Source organism: Condylura cristata, unplaced genomic scaffold (genome assembly GCF_000260355.1).
Source record: "Condylura cristata isolate star-nosed mole 26May11 unplaced genomic scaffold, ConCri1.0 scaffold00014, whole genome shotgun sequence".
NCBI classification, from domain to species: Eukaryota; Metazoa; Chordata; class Mammalia; order Eulipotyphla; family Talpidae; genus Condylura; species Condylura cristata.
Genome location: NW_004567115.1, coordinates 41,920,334 through 41,946,660, shown reverse-complemented (window position 1 = coordinate 41,946,660; position 26,327 = coordinate 41,920,334). Strand labels below are relative to the sequence as shown.

The window sequence follows — 26,327 nt, the reverse complement described above, 5'->3', positions numbered from 1 at the left end:
AAATTTAAAAAAAAAAAAGCTGTACTATCCACTATCCTACTGAAAGTTTGATATTAGAAAATAGAGTGGGATAGCCTACTGTATCCTACACTACCCCTTATCACACATCCCTTTTCTGAAAACTCATGGGTAAAATTGCACTAGCTGTCTTCCTTTCCTTCCCATCTCCAGGCTTTTGCCTGACCGCTTTGGACAGTTATCACATGGCCAATTCTCAGTCTTCGTTTTCTTTACCTATCAGCAATACCTGACAATGATCTTCCTTGAAACTATTCATTTGACTTAGGGGTTGACATTCCCTTAATGTCAGTACTCCTGGCCCTACCTCAGTGAATACTCCCTCTTTTACTGAATCCTCATCTCTCCAAATAAAAGCTTACATATGCTTCATTGCTCATTTTGGCCCAGTTAATCCCTCCATAGTTAGGTCTCTCAGGCTGGACCTTTCTCCTGAACTCGTCTTATATATACAACTGCCAACTTAGCTCCTGCTCTCAGAAGTCTGAGGCATTTAACATATTTAAAGCCAAAGTTCTTCTATTCACATTAAATCTATTCTTCCTGAAGTCTTTCCCAACTGGCTGCCCATTCTACTGTACTGTAGTGATTCCAGTCAAAACCCTTTAAGATATGCTTTATTTCCCACACCAAATCATTTAATTAATCCTGTCTACCTTCAGAATGTCTATAATCCAACCACCTTAAACACTTCCCCCAGCTTCAGCCAGTGTCAAGGTTCTATCATATCTTGACTGCATCATACCGGAAGTCTTCTGCTTCTACCCTCTTATATAGTCTGTTTCCAGCACAGTAGCCACAGAGAGCATATTAAGTCAGATCATGTCACTTGGTCCTACTGGCTTCCAGAAGAAAAGCCAAGTCCACACCCCCAACTTTGCTCATCCTATGTCTTTACCCCTCCAATCGTAATGACCCACTTGGTGTTCCTTGAGCAGTCGGGCATATTTTACCTCAGGATGCTGCATACAGTGCTTCCTCTTTCCGGAACATTCTTTTCACAAATAACCATATCATGCCCTCCTTTTCTTTACAATTTTGCTCAAATGTCATCTCATCTGAGGCTTTCTCTGATCACACTCTATAAAATATAGCATCCTCTTCATTTATTTATTTTTCTCCACTGGCATGGGAATTTTTGCTTGATTTATGTGGCATGATAAATTGCCAAAAACCTTTTTTCCTGGACTAATTAGTTTTGATATTTATCACCATCTAACATAACTATACATCTGTATTTTTCCTACTGGAATGTAAGCTTCAAGAACATACAGAATGGTGTCTCACATGTAGTATGTATTCAATGTCTTTCATTCAAATGAAACCAATGATAAACCTGGGCATTCTAGTAAAGTGTTTTTCTCTTTACTAAAAGTTTGATATTAGAAGACCACTGAAACCTTTTAACAATTCACATGTACTGCCTCCTTTTGCAGTTTAAAGTAGCAAATTTCCAAGGCAATTTTTTAAAAATAGGTAATTTCTAAATATAGTAATCTTTAAGACTCATTTACAAGTTTTCTCTTCATGCAAACATAATTTTTCTCTTTAAAAGAAATGTTTTTTAACATAAACTGAAGTGAAGTCTTCCTGCAACTTCCTGCAAAATGGGAGCTCGGTATATTGCAAGTCAAGTCATGTATCTACTCTGCTGTTCAATCCAGCATCTATCCTTCATTCACATAGGACAGATAAAGCTTTGTAACCTCAGAGAACCATTTCATATGTCAGCCCTTCAAGGTTGCATGCCAGGCATATTGGCCCACACTGCCTGGAACAGCAATAAAAGTGGAGGACTGTTACAGATATAATTAAAGGCCAAACCACACATTGTCATATAGATTTTAATAGATTTTCTGAATAACTCATCACAGTAATCATCTTTACTGTAATGATATGCAGCTTTACTACACTGGTATAAATAAAAACAGATAAATACAGCTAGGCAACATCACAGATTAACAAACTAAGCATTCTTCATGAACCAAAACTGAAAACAATTATAAATAAGAAGAGATGCTGACACCTTGCCCATTCTCATACCTTCTCAAAAAGGGTACTCCAATAAGGTGCTCCACTTATTATACTGGTCAGTTAATTTGCCAATCAGACATATATGTCATGGTCTCCACCGTTTCATCACTTAGTTGAAAAGCAGACAGACCTCAACATGTCAAAAAGTAAAGTATTACCAGAGTATTACCAAAGAAAACTAGTGGACACATTAGAAAGACGACACTTTTCCTGTATTTCCGCAGTAAGATATATCAGGGAAAGAAATACACAAGAAGAAAGTTACTATCCACCTCGAATATCCACCCTGTAATGTTAGTATCTGTAGCAGGATGGGCAATGAACAAAGGACCTGAAATCAAAAGGCAATGTCAAAAATAAAGTCTATGTGAAATATAAAGTATGACACTCTCTGCAAAGAAACCCAATTCCTTCTTTGAAGGCTTGTAACCAGGACAGGCAGCGAAGTTATTCAATGGCCAGTGCCAAGAAGCTCGTGCTCACGTGTTGCCTTTCATGCTGCAGATACACTTAGGACATGGCAGAAGTAAGATACACAGAGCTATGATTTAGAAATGATTTCATTCTAAATGGCCAAATGAATTTTGAATGAGTCATTAAGAAAATTTGAAGTCTACCAAAGGGGGGAAATAACTAGGAAAAAATACTAACCTTCAGCAGAAAGCAAAGCTAAGACTATCCAATGAAATTCCTAAACTTTTAATCAACTTTCAATTGTCATCCTAATATGGCTTCATGATCTTATAGATCTTCACGATCTTATAGATCTTTGTGATCTTAAAGATTTTACAGGTGTATTATCATCAAGAATTAGGAAGAGTCAGTTCCAAAATATAAAAATGTTCATTGCCTGTTATGGTTCAGAATGCATCTGTCTGCAAAAATTCATTTTCCTACAAAATTCAGAATCATAGAAGACTTAAGCCAATCCTTCAAGAAAATTGCCTTAGCCAACTGTGAACTAACACCATGATTAATTATGATAGACATTTCCAAAATCAAAACTTCCAGACATACCTCAGTTATTTCAGTTCATCCTGCAAAATGTACACCATGGATATTCAAAACATCATTGAACAGTTATGGATGTGACTACCCAAAGGTTAATAAAGGTTATGTTTAGATTAAAACTGTAACTGCTACCGTTGCAATTGCTTGATTTTTTTTTAAGTGTTTTTAAAAAACACTAGCTTTTGGTTTTAATCTGCAAAGTGACTTAGAGTATTTTACTTTCCAGGTAATGAGTCAAAATGAACAGTTCAGAGGCATAATCCAGGGGATGGCAGTGAAAGATCTGAAAAAGGTTTATGTACACATTGGATCATAGAGAAATAACCATGACTTCCATTTAAACCCTTGTTCCCATTGTAAACTTTGTTCATATCTCCATATGTGTAAGTTTGAATTAGTCTATAAAAATCACATTAAAAAGGTAAAATTATTTGTGCGATATTAACTGATCTGTATTTTATAAATTTTAATCCATAAAAATATAAATAAGAATGGTAAATTTTTAAGAAAAGAAATATACATTTAGTGCAAGTTATGAGTTACATTTCTTCTTCAGTGTCAGCAGTGAAGTATCTTGAAGAAAAAAATGACTGATCTAATGTCAAGAAAAAAAAAATTCCAGTGTTTAAACATGCAATTAATACCAGATACAGCTAAACAGAATACTTCCTTCTCTTTCCTGTAAAAGCAGCATTTTTTTTCCTTATGCTGAACAGCACTTGTATATCATAGTCGTTTTAGAAGTACAGAATTTGCATAAGACAAGGTCACATTATCCATAAAGTCTGAGAGGGGGAAAAAAAAAAGAAAACTCTGTTTTCATTGTTGATTCTGAAATACACGGCACACAGGCTGAGATTTCACTGACGCTGTGTTCAGGATTTACCTGTCTGCTCAGCCTTTGTTGTGGGCATGTGACTGCCCCAAGCATTTGGTGATGGAACAACCTACATGGTGAATGGCACAAGAAACACTCCCTTCTTGTGATGGAACCTCAGTAAAATCACAGTACATCTCAATATGAGAAAGGACTGCTTCAAAAGGGTACACCAATTTAAAGAGGCTTTGTTACAGCTCAAGAGAGAGAGAAATAAAAGCTCTTCTGGAATGTAGAAAGGTAATGCTTAACTCTACAACTTATGAATTAAACAGAACAGTTTTGATTTAAAAAAAAAGGGCAAGACCTTACAGTCTTAAAGATGGCTCAATTCAAAGTAATCCCTCCAGAAATGAGGACTGATAGTGCCTCCATGCGAAGTTGGAGTAACAGGCCAGGTGCTCCCAGGAGGGCGGACGGGCGGGCGGGCAGGCGCTGCTGTCCTCTCTGGAGGCTCAAGCCTGCACTATCACAGCACATCCTCAGCTGAATGCATCCAGTGCAGAACAGGAGTTGATTTGCTGCTCTCAGTTAGATGGGGAAATTCCCTCACTCATTTCCTTTTCTCTCTCCTTTCCCTCCCAAATAACTCGACTCCACCAGCATTATTGGCAAACCATGATGCAAAAGCCCGGCTTTTGTAATTCCTTTTTTTTTTTAGGAGAAAAAAAAGTAGACGACTCACTCCCTCAGGTTAAAGAGTTGTGCTATTCAACAAATGAACTTCCTCTTCTGTTTCCTCTCTCTCCTCATCTATGGGCTTCAGTTGAACATTATTGAAGCGGGGTCTTGGTTTGCCGTCTGGGCCATATGACGGAGGATATCTTTTTTTGTTATAATGCCAAGGAGGCGTCTGAAAGGGATAAACAGAAGATTGCTATTAAAAAGGAAAAGAAAAAGAGAGGCTAAATCTACCACTAAATTCTTTTTGTTGACGGGAATAGAGCAAAGCAAGCAGTCTCATTTTTAGTTTCAAAAAATATTTTATTGATAAAGATAATTAAATTATCCAGTAACCATCCTTTGATATAAAAAGTACTGTGGTCACTAATAATACAACATCCTTTCTGTTGAGACTCTGAGGACATGCCTCATAGAAGTAGAGCTACTTTGATTAATGTATGCCAACAAAAAGTAACCAAAAATGGATGTATGAATAAGAAATGATACCAATTTCATCTGAGAAGTAAAGTTCATTCCCATCACATCAAAAAAGCAATGACTGATGACCAATTTCCCTGAATGCTCCCCTTTTTTTTAACCAAAATAAGCTTTAAAAAAATTTTAAGAATTGCCCACTTGTATGCAGAATCTTCAGGAAGGCACTTAGAATTGAGATAAGATGCATATTAAAATGCTCAACACAAAACTTCAATCCCAAACTTCTGAAGCCCAAAGGATAAATCTATAAGACAACCCAAGTTTCTACTATACACATAAATGTTTTCTTTTATGATTTTGGCCAAAAAAGTTCAGATACAGTGCTTTCATGAAAGTCTTAAGTGGTTAATGCTTACATTAAAAGATAAGTGAAAAATCAAAAAAGCAGTCCCATAAGATTATTATAAGTGAAGCAGGAAGCAGAATGAATGAGTAGCTACTTATTATTCTGTTAGTAGTTTTTTTTTTTTAAAGGATGCATGAAACACTTGTGAAATATTAGCAAATAACAGGATTACAACTCAGTCGTGTACATAAGCAAACTGGGATAGGTTTTATCTAGTGTGACAATTGTAGGGCAATTAACTTAAAGTATTAATTGCTAAAGTCAGACAATTTTAAATTATGCAGTTAGGTAATTCAAAATTTATCTTTATTCATGAAACCACTGGGACACAGCCAGTTAAAAAGAAAAGCATTTGATGTTAAAAGCTGTTTATAGCATTCTAGAAACATCAGATTAAAGGGATACACATGCAATCTAGGTACAGTTCACTGATGAAATGGCAGGACACGCATTCCTGACTTGGAAGGTACGCAAGGTATAGTAGAAAAAGAGCAAATGCTATGATCACAAGTACATACACATGATGCACAGTTAGTGTGCCCATAAAAAACCCATCCAACTGTCAGCAATTCTAACATTGCTAAGCTTGATTAAAGTCATCTTTGAGCTTAGATTTAACCACAAGACTACCACAAAATTGGGAAACATAAAAAAGAAAAAGGGTTTGGGATGGGAGCAGGCATTTATAACCAGTAAGACTGGTGCCTCCTGCAAGTGGTATCCACCAAGGTAGACGCTGTTGCGCTTACTTAAAGAATGCCAATAATTGTTCGATCAACTACCAACTGTTTATAGGTCTTATATTGCCACTAATGATTTTTTTTTTGAGAGATGTTAAATTTTACTTACTTTCTAGGAATAGAATTTTATACATATCTAAATTTATCTTAGAGACATTTTATGATACAATTGTAATTGGCAGCATGTAGGATTTTTTGTTGTTGTTCAGCAGATATCTGGGCAAGAGAGAACTGAACAGTTCACAAGTTTCATGCTTCCTGACTTCTAAGGTGTCTAGTGAGGAGATCTGATATATCTAATCACCAAGGGTTCGACGTGCTGCTTTAGTTGCTCGAGATGTTCTAATATGTTCTTCTTTGTGATGATCCCCAAGACAATCCTGAAACAGATCATGTTATGCTAATAACTGTGTGAGAAATTAAATTAAAAGAGGTTCCAATCATAATGATAAAGAATGAGAGAAAAAACAAAAACATGAACATAAGAATGCTTTTAATGATCTTTAAAACAATAAAAACAGAAATGATTTTTAAGCCCCACATCCATTTGCATAATAAATCCTACTGACTTTCAAAAGTGACATACTATTTTAAAATATTGGTAGGCTGTTCTCTTTTTTTAAATTAAAAATGAAGCCTGCAAGAGTTCACAAGGAAGATGACTACAAAGTATAAAAGGAACTTAATATTAATACATAGCTATATAGACCTTTCAAAATTTAGTTTTATTTCCAGTGTTCTTTTCTTAAAGAGAAATGTTTTTCTAGTTTCTAAAAGTCTCACAATGCAGCACCTATGATTTGAATATATCTGTGATGAAAAAGTAGAAGACAGTATACCCTTTATTATCCATAAGGAAACTCAAGAAATTCCTTAGATTTATCATTCTTTGGAATTAAAATTAAAGGTGATGCGTGCAAAACAATGCTGACCAATAGAAACACCCCCTAATTTTCAGGGAGTGATGCACTGCAATTCTTAAGATAATAAGACATTTATATTAAGGGATCAAAATGACTTTTACTTTATGCATTATCTCTAAGTAGTGATTACTTCTCAGGGAACACCATCATCACTTCAAAAAATGGACATAAATTCTTATGACACTGAAGATAATTGGACTATTTTAAATTATTGAAATGAAATTCTGGATACTGGTTTTTATAGTGAAAGTCAATAAACTCAACTGCAATATGTGGCAATACGCAATATAGACAGTGAGTATAAAACAGCATAAAAAGTTTTAAATAAAAGGGAAATAGAAACCTATCCAGAATGCTTTTCAGGATAGCTGGACATTTCCCTGGTGATCTGGTTGAGTCAACTGAACTATTAAACTTCATTTGAGCATTCTAGCTGCTCAAAGAATGCTACTGTCACCAGGGGACTATACTGACTCAAAATAATCTGGTTCTAAAGATGTGGCAATCAAAACATAAATCGGGTGTGGGTGAGTGGGGAAGCAGAAATATGTTCTCTGCTAATACTTTCTTAAAAACATAATGGGATCCTCAGGAATAAAGATGAAAAGTTCTCAGAGTCTGGAAATATGTTACCTCTGTAGTTCGGAAACTGCACTATATAAAATGTCATTCAATAGGCATTCTCATTTGATAAAAATATTTAATATTTTTGTGAAAAATCATCAATATTCTTGAACTTATGGTGGGAGTGAGGATACATAAAAATCTTGGCAATTAAATACATACAATAATTCCATTTTAATTTTTAATTGATTTTTTTTCTAGGTAATTACATATGACGATTAATTTCAGTTAAAATCTCTTATTAGTAATCTATATATAGGAGGACAATGAAGAAAGTTGAAAATTTACTAAGGCTCATGTAGCAAATATAGAGACTTACAAAGCAATCTCTATATTTACAATGCAATAGCCATAAAAAGGAGGAAATGTATGTACTTGCACTCATTAGTTAATGGAGATTTGAGAAAATGAAGCTAACATTCAGTTTGGCTTTTGTTAATTTCAGGATGCACAATGAAAATCACTGCAAAATGTGACTCACTTCTAGAAAAATGTGCTGTTTCCTTTTGAACTGACAAATAATAACGTAAGAGCTAAAGGGCAGAACCCAGCATCTTCCCAAAGTATGTCCTAAGGAAAGTCAGCCACTTTTCTCCATCAGTTTTTCTGCCCCTTTTCCATCAGAAAAAGGAAGGCATGTTTAAATAAGTTTTGAAAACTGCTTCCTATTGTCCCTGCCTAAGATTCAAGTAACATCAACACTCTCTGAGAAGTTCCACAGAAAAGAAACCTCAATTGTACTCAATTCAATATTTTGCAAACTTACATGATCACAAAAACCCTTTTGAGCAATGTCTAGTAACATCCTGCTAGTTTCTCCCAAGACTAAAAGATTTTGAAAAATCTCCTGGCTAATAAAAATGAAGGAAAGCTATATAACTAATTGACCTCTTTAAAATTTACAGAAACACCCTTCACCTCTCTACCCTTTTCTCCAAGCACCTAAGGTTTCTGGATGTGTTGTGCATCTTCCCCCAAAGAGTTCTATTCCACCCCTAAAGGGCTCAGTATAAACTAAAAATGTGAGTAATTTTACCACTTTATACTTCCCACCAAGAGCCAGAGGATAGGACTTCTTTTCTGGATTTAAATCATTTAAATTTAAGTAACAATAGGGTACTCTTATTTCCTTGAAAATACAGTCTGAAGAGCCACCACCCCAAAATTTCTTTTCTTTATATAAGAATCGATCTATTTTCCTTGGAAGAGAAAAATAAAAATACCACAAGGCAATTAAACAGATTATTTAAGAAAAAAGTCACTTCTTCCAAAAGCTTTCTTTATAAACAGACAGCATCAGGTAAGACTTCAGCTATTTGTCCTTACCTCACTTCTACACTTTCTTTTAAATATTTCCCTTTCTAATATTTATGCTGCCAAAAACTTGAGAATTATCAACAAAATCTAGCTATTAACCTGCAAAGCTTTGTGATCTGGTTGTCATGATTGAAGAATGACATTCATCAGTGAATAAAAGGACAAACCATTACCAGGCAGAGAAAACAACTCAAAGAAGTAAAAATTTATAACAACTCAAGCTAGTTTTATAACAGAGGGGCCTTAGAACCAGTAAAGTTTTAGGAAAAGTTATTCCACTTAACACGTACTTACTAAGTTTTCAAATAATAAAGTTTGGTATCATATTTATTTAACTAAAAAAATTAAACAAGTTATTTTACTATACCTCTACCCACTCCGTGGTATTTATTAATTTTAAATTCCCTCCCCTCAAGAGCTTTATCCTTAAATAATTTATTTCATATTGTCTAGTTATTTTAAAAGGCCAACACAGTGAAAGTACTAAACAAAGATCTAATGCTCTTAGCTTTGTATTTCTACTCCTAGCCCAACACAGCCTAATATATTGTCCAAGAAAATAGCAGTGGTTTAAGAAATCACAAAGAAAGATACGATATCCTATGAGTCAGCTACAGTGTGAGATAGAAGAGATCAGAATTTTTAAATTGCAAAGATACTGGATTCTAAGACTTGCGACCACGAGGCTGAGTAAATTATTACACTTGTTTCAGCTGCAATATTCCATCTGTAGAGGTACTTCTGGAAGTGTTGGCAAAGTTAAAGGAAAACATGAAGAAGGTGTGCTATAAGCAAATATTCCTCCTTTTGTTTTTCTTCCTTTCTCTAGGCAGGGTCATGTATTCTGTCATCATGTTTTCTACAGACTTTAAAAAACAAAAACACCTGCTGTGCTCCTCTAAATGTCAAGTATTTCAATTTGCTTCACACTGCATGGCTACCATGCAATTCATGCATAATCCCACGCCCCTGACCTTGTATTCACCTTCAGGTAAAATGATATTCTTCAGCATTTCAACTAGGAGCAGCAACATAAGGAAATAAAGAGCACTAGAGAGTGGATTGAGCAACAGACCCCTGGAACAGGAAGAGAGGGGAACAGTGGAAAAGGAACCCCACCTAGTGCACTGCTGAGGTGCACTATGCATTGTCTCCACGTTCCGTTTGACATCTGCCAAACAATACTTTCCTAAATTCTTATTCTGGAGAAACACACTGCTTAGATGTAAAAGACAGGGAAATTTATACATTTTAAATACATGGGTGTTTATCATGAGAAGTTTATACAAAAGTTTTGTGGGTAAAGAAAAGAGGAAACAAAGCATTTGGCAAAGGGGTTTTTTTGCTATCTTACAAACTTAACTATATATTATTTCCTTTATTACATAAAAAAATCAAATAATGGTTGACAGTAAAAATCCAAAAAAAAATAGTTATTACTGAATTATTATATTCTACAAATGAAATACCAAAAACCACAAGAAGTTTGTGCAGCAAGCACGAGTGTGATCCCTCCAAGAAAGAAAATGTTGATCATACACTTTCAGGAGGTTCTAGCACCTCTTTGCCAACATTGAAGTGTTTCTTGACAAATACCAATTTGTGTTGTGGCAAAGAGCTCTTTTTTGTTAAGTGTGAATCTACAGGACTGATCCCAAATTTACAATGATTTCAAACAGATTTTCCTCTTGGAGAACTGACTTATACTCTCCCCTAACTGCATATGAATACCAGTGAACAGGATCATTAATTCTGATAAATGACCTGATTTCTTTAACCAAACTTACCCATTGTGAGTTACAAGGCACTGCCTCAGACCCAGTTTTCGGAAAATATCCACCACAATCTCCATTGGGGTATGATCTGTCACTGTAAAAGGGCTCATGTCAAGAATGCTTCGAAGTTTCAATGGCCGAGGACTTTCTGCCGGAAGAGATGGGGTATGTTGTGCAAAACACACACGGGAACTGCCCACGATACCTTCTTGTTTTTTTCTGGCACTTTCTGAAAAGCGAGGAAGAACAGTTTGTTTGAAAAGGTAGCTTTTGTTGTAAGGGAACCTGCTTACTCAGAGACATGAAAAAATACCTATGATTTTTTATCCCTTCATATTTCCCCACATTTTAACCAAAAAGAAGTCGAAAAGTCCCCTAGCAATTTGTCTATGACAGAATTATAGTCCACCAGTAACAAATCACTTTCATCTAAATAAAATGTTTTATATAATTAAATCATGGTGCAATTTTTCTCTATTGAGGAGGAAGTTGTTTCCTAATTCAGGGGAGCAAGGAAGTTAACTGGCATAAGGAAATTTTAAAATCTGTACGAACTATTGAGAGCACAGCTTATTACAGGAATCCTTCACTGAATGGGGCCTGCTTGCCAATGAGTAAGAGCTAAAGGTCACTTATCCCAACTGGAGGTGGGACTAAATAAAGTTCATCCTAGCTTTGATTAGGCTGTGTATTCTGCCTTTACGTTAGATCTGTCTCTTTTCTAATGTTAACAGTTTAATTTTCAACAGTCATGAAGATTACAGTAAGAATGTACATAATGGACACAGACTGATTTTTTGTTTTATTTATAAACAATGTGCTAATTTCTCCTCCTCTCCAGTATGCTGTGCATCACATGCTTCTGTCCCCCTGCCTATCTCTACACCCACTTTGCTAACACAGGAAGTAGCAAAGACACATAAAACTGAAGAGCAACCACAGAAGAGAAGGAAACCATAATGGAGAGAATACAAAAATAGAAGTCATTCAAATGCTTTATGTTTCTATTTTTAGTTAAGTGTACTCAAAACTTTACACACACAGTTATTTTTTTATACTGAACACCTACTATGCAACAAAAATTCAAGTCAAAGTAGTAAATACCAGCCCTAATTTAAGAAGCAGATATTACTGCTCCTAAGTAGATACTGCAATGCTTTTTACTCCTGACCACTAAAACCTTACTTAACTGTGGCTCTAACACATTTAAGTAACCACATCCTAGTGGCTGGTTCTTACTAAACCATCTTAAAAGCATGATAAAGGCACGGGAAAGAAGAAAGTCCATTAACAAATGACATAAATGACTTGGAAAATGCTCAGTAAATTGCTTCAAGTCCATAGAAGCATCTAGCTAATGACTTGTGTTGGACAACTGAATGGAGTCATGTACACATTGATAGCACATATGACAGACATCCCAAGTTAAAACTAACGCCAATCTTACATATCTTAAAATCCCATAAAATAAAAATTATGTCACCAAGGGAAATATACTGAGATTATCTAAATAAATATTTAATACGACAAAACAATGATCAAAAAATTTCCAATTGTTTTTAAAATGTTAACTTATTTACTGGAATGGTCTTTTAGGCACAAAGTTAGTGAACATCCAGCCTTTCTGGCTTAAATTTGTTATTTTTTTTTTAAAGATTTATTTATTTGTGCATACAGAACTTGGGTACAGGCCACAGGCTCAGGGGCAGCGAGAGGCTTCACCACAGACAGAGTGGGGAGCAGAACAGGCAGATCTATGAAGTACACTGCTGAGGGGAGCAGCGGGCAGGTCAGGTCTGCCACGCCATGTGGTCACCTCCAGGGCAGGCGGGAATTGAACTCATGCGGAAGCGGCTCCAGCTTCTCAGTGCTGTGCTTTAACCTGCTGCGCCACCAGGGAGGGCCTTAAATTTGTTATTTTAAGAATAACACTTAATTTTCATGAATACAGTAACTATTTTAGCAAGCATCATTTATGAACACTTACTAAGTGCCAGGCATCTGCTAGGTTTGATTTTATTGGATTTTTAAAACCTGTTTTGAATGCCATTCTTTTTTTTTTTTTTCTGTGGGCACCGCCACATTTTGAAACTTGTGCCTTGGGCCCTCAATCCAACTCCTCTGGCTCATCAGAACCAGGCTAATTTTTTTTTAAAGATTTATTGTTTGTGCATACAGAACTGGGGTACAGGCTACAGTTGTGATGGGTGAAAAGATTCACCAGAGACAGAGTGGGGAGCAGAACAGGCAGATCAGTGAAGTACACTGCTGAGGGGAGCAGCGGTCAGGTCAAGAGACGTCTCCCTAATGGTGCAGTGGGTTATAGTACAGCACTACAAAGCTAAGGCCACTTCAGCACAAATTTAATCCCTGGGCAGGGAACTGACCCACTTGGCCCGGCAGACCTCTCCTGACCCACCTGTTGCTCCCCTCAGCAGTGTACTTTGTCAGTTGGCCTGTTCTGCTCCCACTCTGTCTCTAGTGAGTCCTCTCACTGCCCCTGCACCTCTGACCTGTACCCCAGTTCTGTATGCATAAATAAATCTTAAAAAAAAAAAACAAACAACTGACAACAATGCCAAATCAGAGAATAAAACTATATTCTGCAGAAAATAAGCCAGCAAAGCATAATTTCTTAAAGAAGACTCCAAGGACATTAAAATACACACCGTGCCCCCATAAATCCAACCAATTAAGTTTTATTACTTTCCTTCCAGAAATCTGTATCTGTTATCTAGCTACTTAGATATCTAGATATCAGTAGATTTAGATGTATATTTGTTTTTATTTTTTAAAAAAGGGTACCTATTGCAATTGTCAGGTCTCTTCTGAGGGCAAATCCCACTAATCTCTGAGATTCCTTTGACATTATGACAGGGAAGCCATTGTAGCTGGTTTCATTAATCATGTTTTCTATATCATCTACTGTCATATTGTCCTGTGTGAGGACAGCTAAGGGAGGATCGTTCCTTCGTGGTCTCATGACATCAGCAGCCAGGGTAGTATGAGTGAATTCTTCTTTTGCATCCAAGAAAGGGTATCCGTTTAATCGGATGTGCGCTTCATAAATGCCTTCCCTACCAAAGGCATCTCCAACCCATTTACTGGTCATTACTGCAGCCATAAGAGGGACAATATATTCCAAGCCACCAGTAAGCTCAAAAACAATAACCACCAGTGATACGGTCATTCTTGTAACGCCACCTGAAAAAAAGTAAACACCACAGGTTAGGAATGACTGGATCCTCATTAATAAATGTTAGTATAATTATTGAATCATACATCAAAAGGTAAAAACAACATAGTGAAAGAAGCATTATCATCCAAAATACTACTCGTAGCACACCATTATCACTACTTTAAGAAGGTCTAGAAAAAAATACCAATTTGTTTATAAAACGGAAGGCAATTTAATAAACATTTTAAATATAAAAATATCATGGCTGAGCAATTAAGTTTGCCATTTTGGTTTATCACTTTGCAAAGACATACTTTCACACTTATAAAAGTTTATTATTAATTCTTAAGAGTTATCTTGTTTACTACTAATTTACAAATTAAACTCATGGTAAATTTTATTTTAAAATTTTATTTTAATTCACTTCTCTCCTTTTTATCTATTCAAAAGAGTAAAATATTTTGATGCCTTGCAACTTACATAAGTATAAGGAGTAACCCTTCACTTAAAAAAACTCATTATTCACTTACTCAAATCGTCATTCTGAACTATCATCTCTATGCCCTGATGCCTCCCTAGCCAAATCTCGCTTCAACTGTAGCTTTTGTTCCATATCTCCAACTACGCACAACCTATCTGTCTTGTTTTCAGACTGTACAAAAGCTGGATGGCCCAACGTCACAGAAAACAACACACACTTAAAAGCAATCTCTTCTCCCACAAAGGGCTCCATTTCAATATCTCTAACTACAACACTGGACAGCACATTCTTCTTGACAATCTAGAGTCATCTTGTTCATCACTTTATTCCAGCATCTAGACTCGCCTAGTCTTATCTAATTTATTCAGCAAATTATCTATCTGTGCTTTCCTTTCTTAACATTATCACTGTTACCAACCTAATCTAGGTCCTTAACACTTTGTTCCTTAAATTAACACTGTTTTATCTTACCTCCTTGACTCCAGGCCCCATTACCTTCAATCCACTTTATAAGTCATGTTCCCAGGTTAATCTTTCCTAAGTACTACTTTCACCATGTTGATCCTTTGCTCAAAAACCTACCAGGGCTTGCCAGTTCATACTGTGTTAAGCTTAACTCTTCCTTTTTGTTTTTTAACCTAAAAATAGAAGGGAAAAAGAACCTACTATATATTACATATCTACTCTATGCCAGGCATGTTCAGGTCAGTTTTCAAAGGCTTTTCTTTGCTTTTTAAACTAGGCACTTATTTTACTAGCACTGTGCATTTTATCTCATGTAATCCTCAAAACAACTATAGTAGATACTTACTTGAAGCTAGAATGGCAAAATCATAACTCTGCCACAGATCTGACCAATTCTAAATACAAAATCATCCTAACACAAATCATTCCTTTCCTTAAGCTGGCTCCTCCTCAGCAACTCAACACTGTTTCCCAAAAGTATCCAAAATGAACACTTGACTTCAATAAAGTGAGCTTTTTCAAAGTCTCATGAATACTGAATTTATTCCTATCCGAACTCCTACTCCTTTGTTTTTGTGCTATTTAATCTTCAACAAAGTAGTCTTCTTTAATTTCTACCAACCTTTTACTTTTTTTTTTTTAAGATTTATTTATTTGTGCATACATATCTGGGGTACAGGCCACAGGCTCAGGGGCAGCGAGAGGCTTCACCACAGAGTGGGGAGCAGAACAGGCAGATCTACGAAGTACACTGCTGAGGGGAGCAGCGGGCGGGTCAGGAGAGGTCTGCCGCGCCATGTAGTTACCTCCGGGGCAGGCGGGAATCGAACTCATGAGGAAGTGGATTTAGCTTCTCAGTGCTGTGCTTTAACCCGCTGCGCCACCAGGGAGGGCCTCTACCAATCTTTTAAAGTTCATGTCCTAGCATTTCTGAATTACTTTAGTTCTTTCCTTCTTTAGATTTCATAAACTTAATCAGTACTGTATATAATCATTATATAATATTGCTGCAAAAAAAAAATTCGGTCTTTGCAGTATTGGTTTTTTTCTCCCCAACTTGATCATAGTTGTGGTTGAGTCCATGTTTTATACCTCCTCCTGTATTACTCACTGTTCCTAGCAATGTTAAACCGAAAGTGATGCTTAAGAAATACTTGCTACATTGAAAAATATGATTCTGTCCTTCACTTTCATTTGATATTATAGTTTTGATGATCAGTAATTACTTTTAACCATTTTGTCAAAAATACCAATAATTCTTAAACTAATTGTTAACCAAGTGTTTATTAACTAAAGTTTAGCTGACATTTAAATACAAAAAGAATTTTATGCCCAAGGAGACAAGTCAAATCTTAAGTATTCACTGTACATATTTTGTTATTTTGAAGTAGTTACTTTTTCTCATTTCACTATAAATGCACTTTACATACATTTTTAGATGGAGGATGGCTTGTGATCTTGAACTGACTAACAGTAAATCACTGCAGAGCCCAAAATAAAGCTATTCTGAAGCTTTTCTAGAATGCTACTCTTAGTAGTCACACTATGGTAAGTCAAGATCACAATGAAAATAAAAAGCTCAACTATCAGGATTCAAATTTTAAGTTTATAGCACACTAATCTTTTCTAACATGCTTTTCTAAGACATTATGTGACACTAAAAATGTCCTAACTACTATTAAATTTCTGCATTAACATTAACAAATGTTCAGAAACAGGTAAAATGAAAACAAGTCCTGTATAATTTAAATATATCATCAGGTATCAAAGTAGCACCACTGCTTCATTTCTATTGAAATATTCTCCTCCTTTGTCCTGTACCCTCCCTCTTCTCACCCCCTTGAGAGAGGAGGGTTCTCACTTGCTCTTTTTTCAGATTCACAAACATCCACAAGTAGACAGACACCATTGCGTTACCTAAGCATGCAGCAGCACCAACCATGGCATACAGGCCAGGTGTAATGCAATCAGCCCCAACCTCACACCACTCCTTAAAGATAAACCAGTCATGGTGATAATACGCAAGCTGTTCCACAGCAATTCCCACAATCCTTCCCGCGATCGCTCCAATGGCCATGCTGGGGATGAACAAGCCTGATGGAACCTGCATGAAAAGAATTCTTCATGAGGTGGAAAGCCTCTAGTATTACCTGTCTGAATTGTACATTCTATGAATTTCTTTCTCATATATTTGTACTTATATGCAAAAATTCGAGAATAAAACTACAGCAACATCTTGTTACTTATAATTCCATGAATTTAGTTACAAAGTAATAAGCACATTTTGTAGATAGAAAACTCAAGGATTAGTTCTTTATTTTAGGGGTTCCTGAACAAAATTTTCATTAGTCCATGATGAAATGGGCCCAAACACCTTTATTTTTAACTCACGAGATTAATTTTAAACTTCTGACAGAAGTGCAATATATACATATATCTTAACATGACTATAAACATAAAGTACATATAAGATTACGTAATATATAATATTTTAAAAGTATGATGTAATATATTTATGGTTTTTTAAGCCTTAACAAAAACTAGGTTTGTGGTAATTTATTACAGAATAATATGAAGCTAATATAAGTGGTTTTAAAACCCATCCCAATAACAGGCAGAGTATATGTCCCTCTCACCAAACCTGAGCAGGTTTTTATGGCTCCCTAGACAACAAACTGTAACAGAAACACACTGTATGACTCCTCTGGCTAAGTTAGAAATGCTCTTCATGGGACACCTGCTTTTGGAAGCCTAAGTCATTCTTAAGAAACAACTACTCTTAGTCCACAATGCTGGAAAAACCTCACAAAATACGAGATTTTAAGACCAGCAAAAACTGCTCAACTGAATCTTTATTAAGTTGTTGACTTAATATCAAGTGAAGTAAGTAGCTATCTTAACATGATAAGTTTTGGGGTAACTTGTTACACAGTATGTATGTTTAACAATGTATTGTCAGGAGTTCTTTTTGTCATTACTTAAAACTTAATTAAAACTAAAGACAAAGTAACTTTTTTGTCCTATGTTAGAGACAAACAGTTTTAAATAAAAATTTCGTTTCTCATTCCACATACAATTTTTGAAAATGCCAAGATGATTTCAACATCATAGTATTTGGTGCTTACCTTGATACCAAAAGTGAATACTGTCATTATGATTTTAAATATGAGTGCTAAGCATAACTGCCATATAGCTGAATATACTCCAAGACCTGCTGGACGATCGGGAATATCATCAACAATCTTACTGGCGTTCATGTCATTTCTGTAGTCACAAAGAGAAGAGGATTCCAGGGGGCCACAGTCTGTAAAAAGCTCTTTAATCAGTTCACTGGTGTTGAGCCTTGTATATGGATTAGGAAAGGCTATCACAGCCGTAATAGCTGCAACGATGATGACTTCAAGAACAGGATACTTTCCAAATTTGGTGGATTTGCGTCGACGACACCAGGCAATATTTGCCCTAATGAAAAAGGCCCCCCAAAGCCCTCCAAATACCCCAAGGAGAATAAAAGGAAACAGTTCAAAAAGGTACCACGGCGTATGATACTCCACGTAAAAAAGAACCAGACGGCTATTACCAAATGGATTGATGGATCTCAAAACAAATGCAGCCACTAAAGCAGCAAAAAATGACCTCCATAAAGTTTTAAGAGGAAAATAATAGCTAACCTAAAAAAGAAAAAAGAAAAAATTAATGCTATAATTTTACAAGTTGTTCAGCTCATATAATTTGAGTAGTAAATTCCATAGCTCTAATTTTTGCTACATCTAAAATTTACATGCATAGGTTTTATTTAATTTTAAGATTTATTTATTTATACATACAGAACTGAGGTACAGGCAGTGGCAATGAGAGGATTCTCCAGAGACACAGTGGGGAGCAGAATAGGCAGATTGACAAAGTACACTGCTGAGGGGAGCAGTGGGCAAGACAGGACAGGTCTGCTGCACTATGTGGGTCATCTCCAGGACCAGGGGCTGAACTTGAATTGAAGCGGCCGCAGGCTCACTTGCCCACTAGTTTATACAGATTTTATTGTGACAAAAAATGTCTTAACAACTTTGGCTATCACATCACTACAAATTCACAGTAATAGCACACTGTAAGTGCTTAGTAGTTATTTAAAATGCCTAGTATTATTTTCAAAATGAATTCCACCTCTAATTCATTCACAGTAGTTAAGAATTAATATGCCATTACCAACTCCTGTTAGCTCAAAAAGGAGTATTTAATTTGGCCCTCCCTGGTGGCGCAGGGGGTTAAAGCACAGCACTGTGAAGCTATCGCAGCCACTGCAGCACATCAGCCAGGGAGGTGACCCACATGGCACAGCAGGCCTCTCCTGTCTTGCCCACTGCTCCCCTCAGCAGTGTGTTTCAGTACATCTGCCTGTTCTGCTCCCCACTCTGATGAGTCCTCTCACCCACCCTCCTTACCACACCCCTCCCCACCTCTGACCTATACCTGAAAGATTATTATATGCATTAATAAATCTTTTTTAAGTATTTAATTTGCCATTTATGTATTATTTAAAAAATAGAAGCAAATGGAAGAAATAACTTTAAAACATTCCTAGTCACATTTTGGTGTAAATGTGTAAAAAAGGAAAAATCTTTTAATCACCAATGAGAAACAAAAACAAAGAACCCCAATTATTCCCTTAAACATCAAAAACTGCAACAGAAATAATCACACAAGAAAAATTATGGTGATGGGAAACCCGCAGGGTTTACATTTGAGATGGAAAAAAAAATGTACAAAATGATGTAAAAATAAACTGTTATAAAGAAATTATTCAAAAATTACATAGGGATAAGTTAAAAGATTTTTTTTTAAATACAAGCTGCAATTTAACCAGCTAGAATAGATTGCCTTCTAGTCAGTCAAATTCATACCTGCTTACTTTTAAATGTAAACAAAGTTATATTTTAAATAACCACTAATATTTATATACTATAGACTTAAAAAAGGATTCCTTCCAGGTGTAGATAAAAGGGGTATCTATAACTTATGTTCATGTTACTTTTTTGGTAATAATATAAAAGTATGAAAATAAAATTAAAAACTTAAAAAAAACACTGTATTAATTTTACTAGATATAAACTAGGAAGTATGCCAACATATATTTATAGCAGCATTACTACAGAATTCTAACCTACCTCCTCCAGGCTAAAAAGAACTCCTCCAATCGGTGCACCAAAGGCTACAGAAACCCCTGCAGCCGAGGCAGCTGAAAGCACCTAAAATGAAGATACACCATATTTGTATTTTCTTATAAATTCAAATATACCAAACAAAAATTCTTCAGGTTACTTAAATTTTCCAAACAAAACTTCTGAATTTAATTCATGTTTCTTTTCCCCCCAAGTAAATATTTAATTCTAAGTCTAAGACTTTTTCCCTTCTGCATTAATTTGAAAATTCATTTATATATTCAATATTCAGTCAAAAAACAATTATAGAAGATAAACTAATGCAAATGGGATGTACTGAACACAGATGGCTTTCAAGATGTCTGATTGTGAAGATAAATACAAAGATCAGTAACGAGTTTGGCGAATGGACTGTCCATTTATTTTTAAATAAGTTGTTATTTCTTCAAGCTTTAGATTTCACTACTTCATTATTAATAATTACCTCTATTTCAAATCCGAGTAAAATACCCAGAAACACACAGACTATTGAAATTTCATGCATTTTCACTATCCAAGTCCTCTAAAAATATGATCAATTTACAGGCTTTCATGTTACTTCTGAAGTCACAGAGAGAAGAGGACCCAAAGGAGCATAGTCTGCAAAAAACTGTAAGTTTTAATTTTGCTACTTTCCATTGAAATTGTCTCATTCTAAAAGCACAAACAATGGCAATCCTTTCTTGATAACCTGATTAATAAAACTCTACAACAAAGTTAAAGAAAAAAAAAAAAACATCCATGAGTACTCCTCTGGCCCTCTTTCCAGTTCCCTGGTCTGTTACTTGGATATTGCCCAATTTGCACCAACATGAAGTCAACCTCACATATAAATTCATTGGGCATTCACTTAAAATTGTTTTTCTAAGGATCTTTACTCTAATACTCTATCCAGTAAATACCTGAGGCTACCAAAGTATTTCCTGAATTTTTACTCTACTGACTAAGAAAAGAGAAAAATAACCAAAATAAAATTGAAAACATTTAAGAGTATAAACTCCATTGTCAGGTTACCAGTATATAGCTCTAACATTTACTAGCGGTGTGACTATAGTAAGTAACTCAATCTCTTTGTTTCTCAGTTTTCTCTTCTCTAAAAAGGGGGTGTGAAAAATATTGCTTAATTCCTGAGAATTAACAGTTGATACAGTATTTACAACAATCCTAAAACTCAGTAAATACTTTATAAATATTTGATAAAGTGAAAATAAACAAATACTTGTTTTTAATTAAATTATACCTGACTTAATTTAGAATGCGGACTCGTCTTATTTAGCGAGTAAGGGAGAACAAATTAAACTTATTTTTGCTTTTGTTTCTCCTTCCTCCAGTCCCCACTAAAAGGATCACATATAGCATATTTAAAAAGTCATGGAAGTGGATATTGGAAGAAAGTTAAAATATGAAGCCTAATGCTTTCAACTCCCAAGTAAATTCTAGCCACTTACATGCTACAGTTACAGCATACTGTCAGAAACTTTAATCATTAGAAAATGTGTATTAATGTTTAAGTAATTTTAATTTCCATAAATGTTTCTAATCAATAAAAATTCTACTGAAAAAAAAAATGCCTAGCCATAATAGCAAATAACAGAATTGAACTGGGAGACAAATGGAAGAGTTCCATCTTAACCACTACCTTGGTATGCTATAGTATAGTTCCAGATTTTAATTTTTTTTAGTTTTAAAACCATATAAAGACATATATATGCATAGTCATAGTAGTAGTGGTAGTCAGAGAAAAATAAATTTTAATCCACACACAATTTATAATCTTGAGCTAAATACTTGTATTTTACACTCTAATTCCCTATCTATAAATGAGGATAATAGTGCCACCTTAAAAGAATTAATGTGTAATTAAAAATTTTAAGCCAAATATAATGCTTGAGACAACACCAGATACACAATAAGTAATGAGAAAACGTTGGCTCTTTTTGTTATGCAAGATAGTACTGGAGTCACAATTATTTAGAGATGAAAGGATGATACTCTGAAGTGTTTCACCTTTAGACTATAGCAATGCAAGGACAATATTTTAGTGCTAAAATTAAATTAAAATAGGATAATTTTAATTGGAAAATAATAAAAGATTCCTTTATTAAACAAAACAAAACAAAACAAACAAAAAACAGGAAGAAAGATTCTGTGCATGGCCAGAGATCACTGAGTTCTTAATACTTAGAGATGCAAAAAATATCATAACAACTAAAAGACTAGGAAAATAAGTATAGACTATACCCCCAAATACAGGTCCAAAGCCCATTTTTTCTTTTCGAAAACATCCAGTACAATTGAGAAACATCTGAGAAAATCTGTGATATAAAATATGTAAAGGTCTCCCAAAAGATCTCAGGCTGCTAAAGAAAATCATCCTATGCAGCTATAAAGATGAATTCCTGTATTCCCTTTAATGTGAATTTTTGGTTAAACCTCAGGAAGCCCTATTTAAAGGCCCTCACAATTGCTCCATGGTGTTAAGATAGCGCTCTGCAGATCACACCCCTCCCAATGCCATTAGAAGTTCCTCCAGAGGAAGCACAGCTATTAAGATAGCTCAACCCTGGAGAAATACCGATGGGGAGAATTAAAGAATTAAAAACAGCATTCTAGTTTCAAAAGAGAGAAGGTACTAGCAAAGCAAACACAGAAGGAAAGATCTTTGAGAAATTCAACAACAACAAAAAAAACAATGAATACCATGTAGTCTACCTAAAACACCTCTAATACAATAGTAAATGGGCAGCTCTGAAGTTGTAGTACAGAAAATGCTATAAATTATTCAAAAAAGGGAAAAGGAGCATCAGTAAATCTTACATTGGATTGTTAATCCGAATGCGTAAATTATTACAAAAAAGAAAAGATACTTACCTCTCTTTTTTTAGCCTCATTTGTGCTATACTTTGGAAAGAGGTAGGAAAAAATATTTCCACAGCAACAAGCAACATGTACCAGGGGGCCTTCTTTTCCTAAACTCAGGCCTGATGCCACAGCCAGTACTAATGTGATGGTTTTAATCATTAAAGTCCATTTTCCCAAGTAACCTCTGATGATGAATCCACTCAAGATAGTTTTAATCTAAAAAGGAAAGTTTAAAGCAGCTAAATTTTCTTTTATAAACAAGAAAACTTAAGTTACGCTCTTGTTTTATATACAAAAACCACCTTGCAAAATGTTTGCAGACTATGGAACAATACACAACTTTTCAAATGTTTCAACTACCATATTACATATGACAAATCTATAACAAAACAATAACCTTGTGAAAGGGTAGAAGACAAAATTATCTTGTGAGCAAAACTAAAACATCAGGCCATGTTAAAGAGAATACAGACCTTAGTATTATTATTGTTGTTGTTAGTATTATTACGATATAACCAGGAAAAGAAAAATTTCTGGTATAGAAATAGATATCTTTTAGATATTGTCAGAAATAATTTCTCAGTGTACTACAACTATTTGTCTGTATGTTTTCTAGAAGGATGAGTGTCAAATGCTAGATTTTATGTGATATTATACTTTATTAAAGATAGTCTTTATTAATTCCATTTTTAGAATTATTACAATTTAAAAAGTAATGCACTAGAAAAAGCTGGTAACTTAAAACAGAAAAGTAAAAAGGGACAAGAAAGGTGTCATCATAGTCAATGTTAAGTATATTTGCTTTCAAATTATTAAAAAAATAAAAACACTAAGGTTTAGGCCCTCCCTGGTGGCGCAGCGGGTTAAAGCACTGCACTGAGAAGCTAAAGCCACTTCCGCATGAGTTCGATTCCCGCCTGTCCCGGAGGAGATCCACATGGCGAGGCAGACCTCTCCTGACCCGCCCGCTGCTCTCCTCAGCAGTGTACTTCGTTGTTCTGCCTGTTCTGCTCCCCACTCTGTCTCTAGTGAATCCTGTCACCCCCCGCATCTCCGGCCTGTACCCCAGTTCTATATGAATAAATAAATAAATCTTAAAAAAAAAAACTAAGGTTTATACTACAAATTCACTATAAACAAACATTTACAGTATAAAGTGGTTATAAATGTTATCTTTCAAATTCAAGAATCAACTTATCTAATTAGAAAATGGTTACAAAGAACTAATATGTTCAAGTCATTTATTATAGCAAAAATCAACTAATCCATCAAAGAACCTAAAGTCACAGATATTTTTCCAGGTCCCTCATGTTTTGTTTTGTTTTGTTTTAAGATTTATTTTATCTATTTATGTATACAAGTGCTGGGGTATATGCCAGAGGTGCAGGGATTGGTGGGGAGGAAGATTCAACAGAGACACAGTGGGGAGCAGAATAGGTGGACTGAGTGAAATACAGTGCTGAAGGAAGCAACAGGTAAAAGAGGAGAGGTCTGCTATACCATGTTGGGTCAGCAACCTGGCCAGGGACTGAACTCATGCTGCAGTGACTTCAGATAACTTCACAGTGCTGAGACTTAACTCCTTGTGTCACCAGGGAGGCCCAGATCCCTCATGTTAAATTCTGTCTTCAGATGTTTGTTTAGTGATGTGTAAATTAATGGTGAGAGAAAAAAGAAGCCAATCTTCATAGTAACTGAAGCATTGACTAGAGAGAAAAATTTTTGTCAATAGTGTCTACTTCAGTTTCCATGTTTAAAAACAACTTTTTCGCATGAACAAACCTAAAGAAAAATCAAAACCTATATTTTTCTGTGAAGGAAAAAAAAATGTGTCACAATTAGTATTAAATATTTAATGGCAAAGATTCTGCATGGCTTACCTCTGGAATTCCAGATCCACAGGCATACGGGGCAAATACTTTTACCAGAGAAACAGCAAGAAAGGCAAAACTCAAGGCCCAAAATATGTACATTATGTAGTTCATGATGTAAGAACCAGGTCCCTAGAAAGCAAATAGTGAAATAGTATGAATGTAATTTACAGTGTACCTCTAATGCAAGTGGTTTACCACATAAGAAACATGGGTAAAACTTCTAGGTTTCCTGGGTTTATGACTACAATAAAAACCTTACATGAATGAAATATTTAACTGAATCTAAAACTTAGTCATATTCATACCAACAAGCTTTAACCTAATTATTTTCCTAGCTTTTGCCAGATCCCTAAAGTCTACTGCTAAGAACCACAGCTATATCTCCATCTCTGCCAACCCTTAGACCCCTTTGAGAAATAGTGGCTCTGGCGCTTGGATTTCATTCTGCTCCAGTTATCCTGAAAATAGGTAAGAAAGAGCAAACTGCCCATCTTACCAGCAAGTATATTCTTTTTAGCCATAAAAAGAATTTTAGCTTTAAGAGTAAGCTATGATCATTTAATAGTGTATATGTATTCTATAATATTCAAATTTCTAATGTATTCATTGTAGAACATAAAGAATAAAAAAAAAAACACTTAACATTGTAAAACCACAAAGGAAAATCTGTGGGTTTCTTTAAAATATCCCAGTTGTAGCTTATCTTACTATTTTTGTATTAATTCATACTTCTCAAATAATGCGAAATGATTAACAGCTTGAATAACTTGATTTCATCTTAACTTTCTATGATTATACAAAATCTACTATATATCTTTTCTGTAAGAAATACATTTACATCATAACCTAGTAGACATGTATGTAACTATGGACTCAATCAACATAAGGGCTTTTTAGTTAAATTTTACTTGTTGTAATGGATTCTCATCTTTCCCATTTAATCCTATCACATTTCCTTCTTCCTTTTCCCTAATGTGGGTTAACAATCACTTAACTTGTGATTGTTTTCTTATTTAAATGAACTAGAGATTCATTTCACAATATAAATTATTAACTTATCTTGAGACCAAGCAAGACTTACCTCAGCTTGACCTATGATTAATTCTGCCCATGTTTTCCACTGTGGACATTTATCCCTCTCTTCAAATGTTGTCTCATTAGATCCCCAACAACACTGTTCATGGTTGTACCACAATGCACTAAGGCAAATACCCTCTTTTAGATCAGTCATCCAATCAGCAGCAATATCTATTAATCCAGCCAATGCCCCTATAAACAACATGTTGGAGTTGGTTAAAAACAAAACAAAAAAAGCTCATTTGAGGAGAAACTGAGAATTAACAAATTAAAAATATCAATAGAAGCAGAGGAGTTCCTATAAAGGGCCACAAAGCAAATGGCATATGAATTTATGATCTTCTAGTCTTAGTTATCAATAAGTTTAGC

At 35.1% G+C, this 26,327-nt stretch overlaps 1 protein-coding gene across 5 annotated transcripts in view; it reads right to left on the bottom strand.

The window, feature by feature from the left end:
* Nucleotides 1–1,848: 1,848 nt before the first annotated feature.
* The window catches only part of CLCN3 (chloride channel, voltage-sensitive 3), a 66,252-nt gene continuing 41,773 nt past the window's right edge, over nucleotides 1,849–26,327 (bottom strand). For 3 of the 5 annotated variants that reach the window (XM_004682389.2, XM_012724890.1, XM_004682390.2), the window contains 10 exons: nucleotides 25,963–26,150; nucleotides 24,888–25,010; nucleotides 23,017–23,223; nucleotides 20,113–20,193; nucleotides 18,076–18,621; nucleotides 16,868–17,054; nucleotides 13,632–14,030; nucleotides 10,839–11,055; nucleotides 6,492–6,567; nucleotides 1,849–4,793 (listed from right to left, as the gene is read on the bottom strand). In XM_004682389.2, the coding sequence (XP_004682446.1) occupies nucleotides 4,635–4,793; nucleotides 6,492–6,567; nucleotides 10,839–11,055; nucleotides 13,632–14,030; nucleotides 16,868–17,054; nucleotides 18,076–18,621; nucleotides 20,113–20,193; nucleotides 23,017–23,223; nucleotides 24,888–25,010; nucleotides 25,963–26,150 (2,183 nt within the window). In that variant the 3' untranslated portion in view covers nucleotides 1,849–4,634. The remainder of the gene's footprint in view (nucleotides 4,794–6,491; nucleotides 6,568–10,838; nucleotides 11,056–13,631; nucleotides 14,031–16,867; nucleotides 17,055–18,075; nucleotides 18,622–20,112; nucleotides 20,194–23,016; nucleotides 23,224–24,887; nucleotides 25,011–25,962; nucleotides 26,151–26,327) is intronic. The other 2 variants (XM_004682391.2, XM_004682392.2) reach the window with 1 other exon arrangement.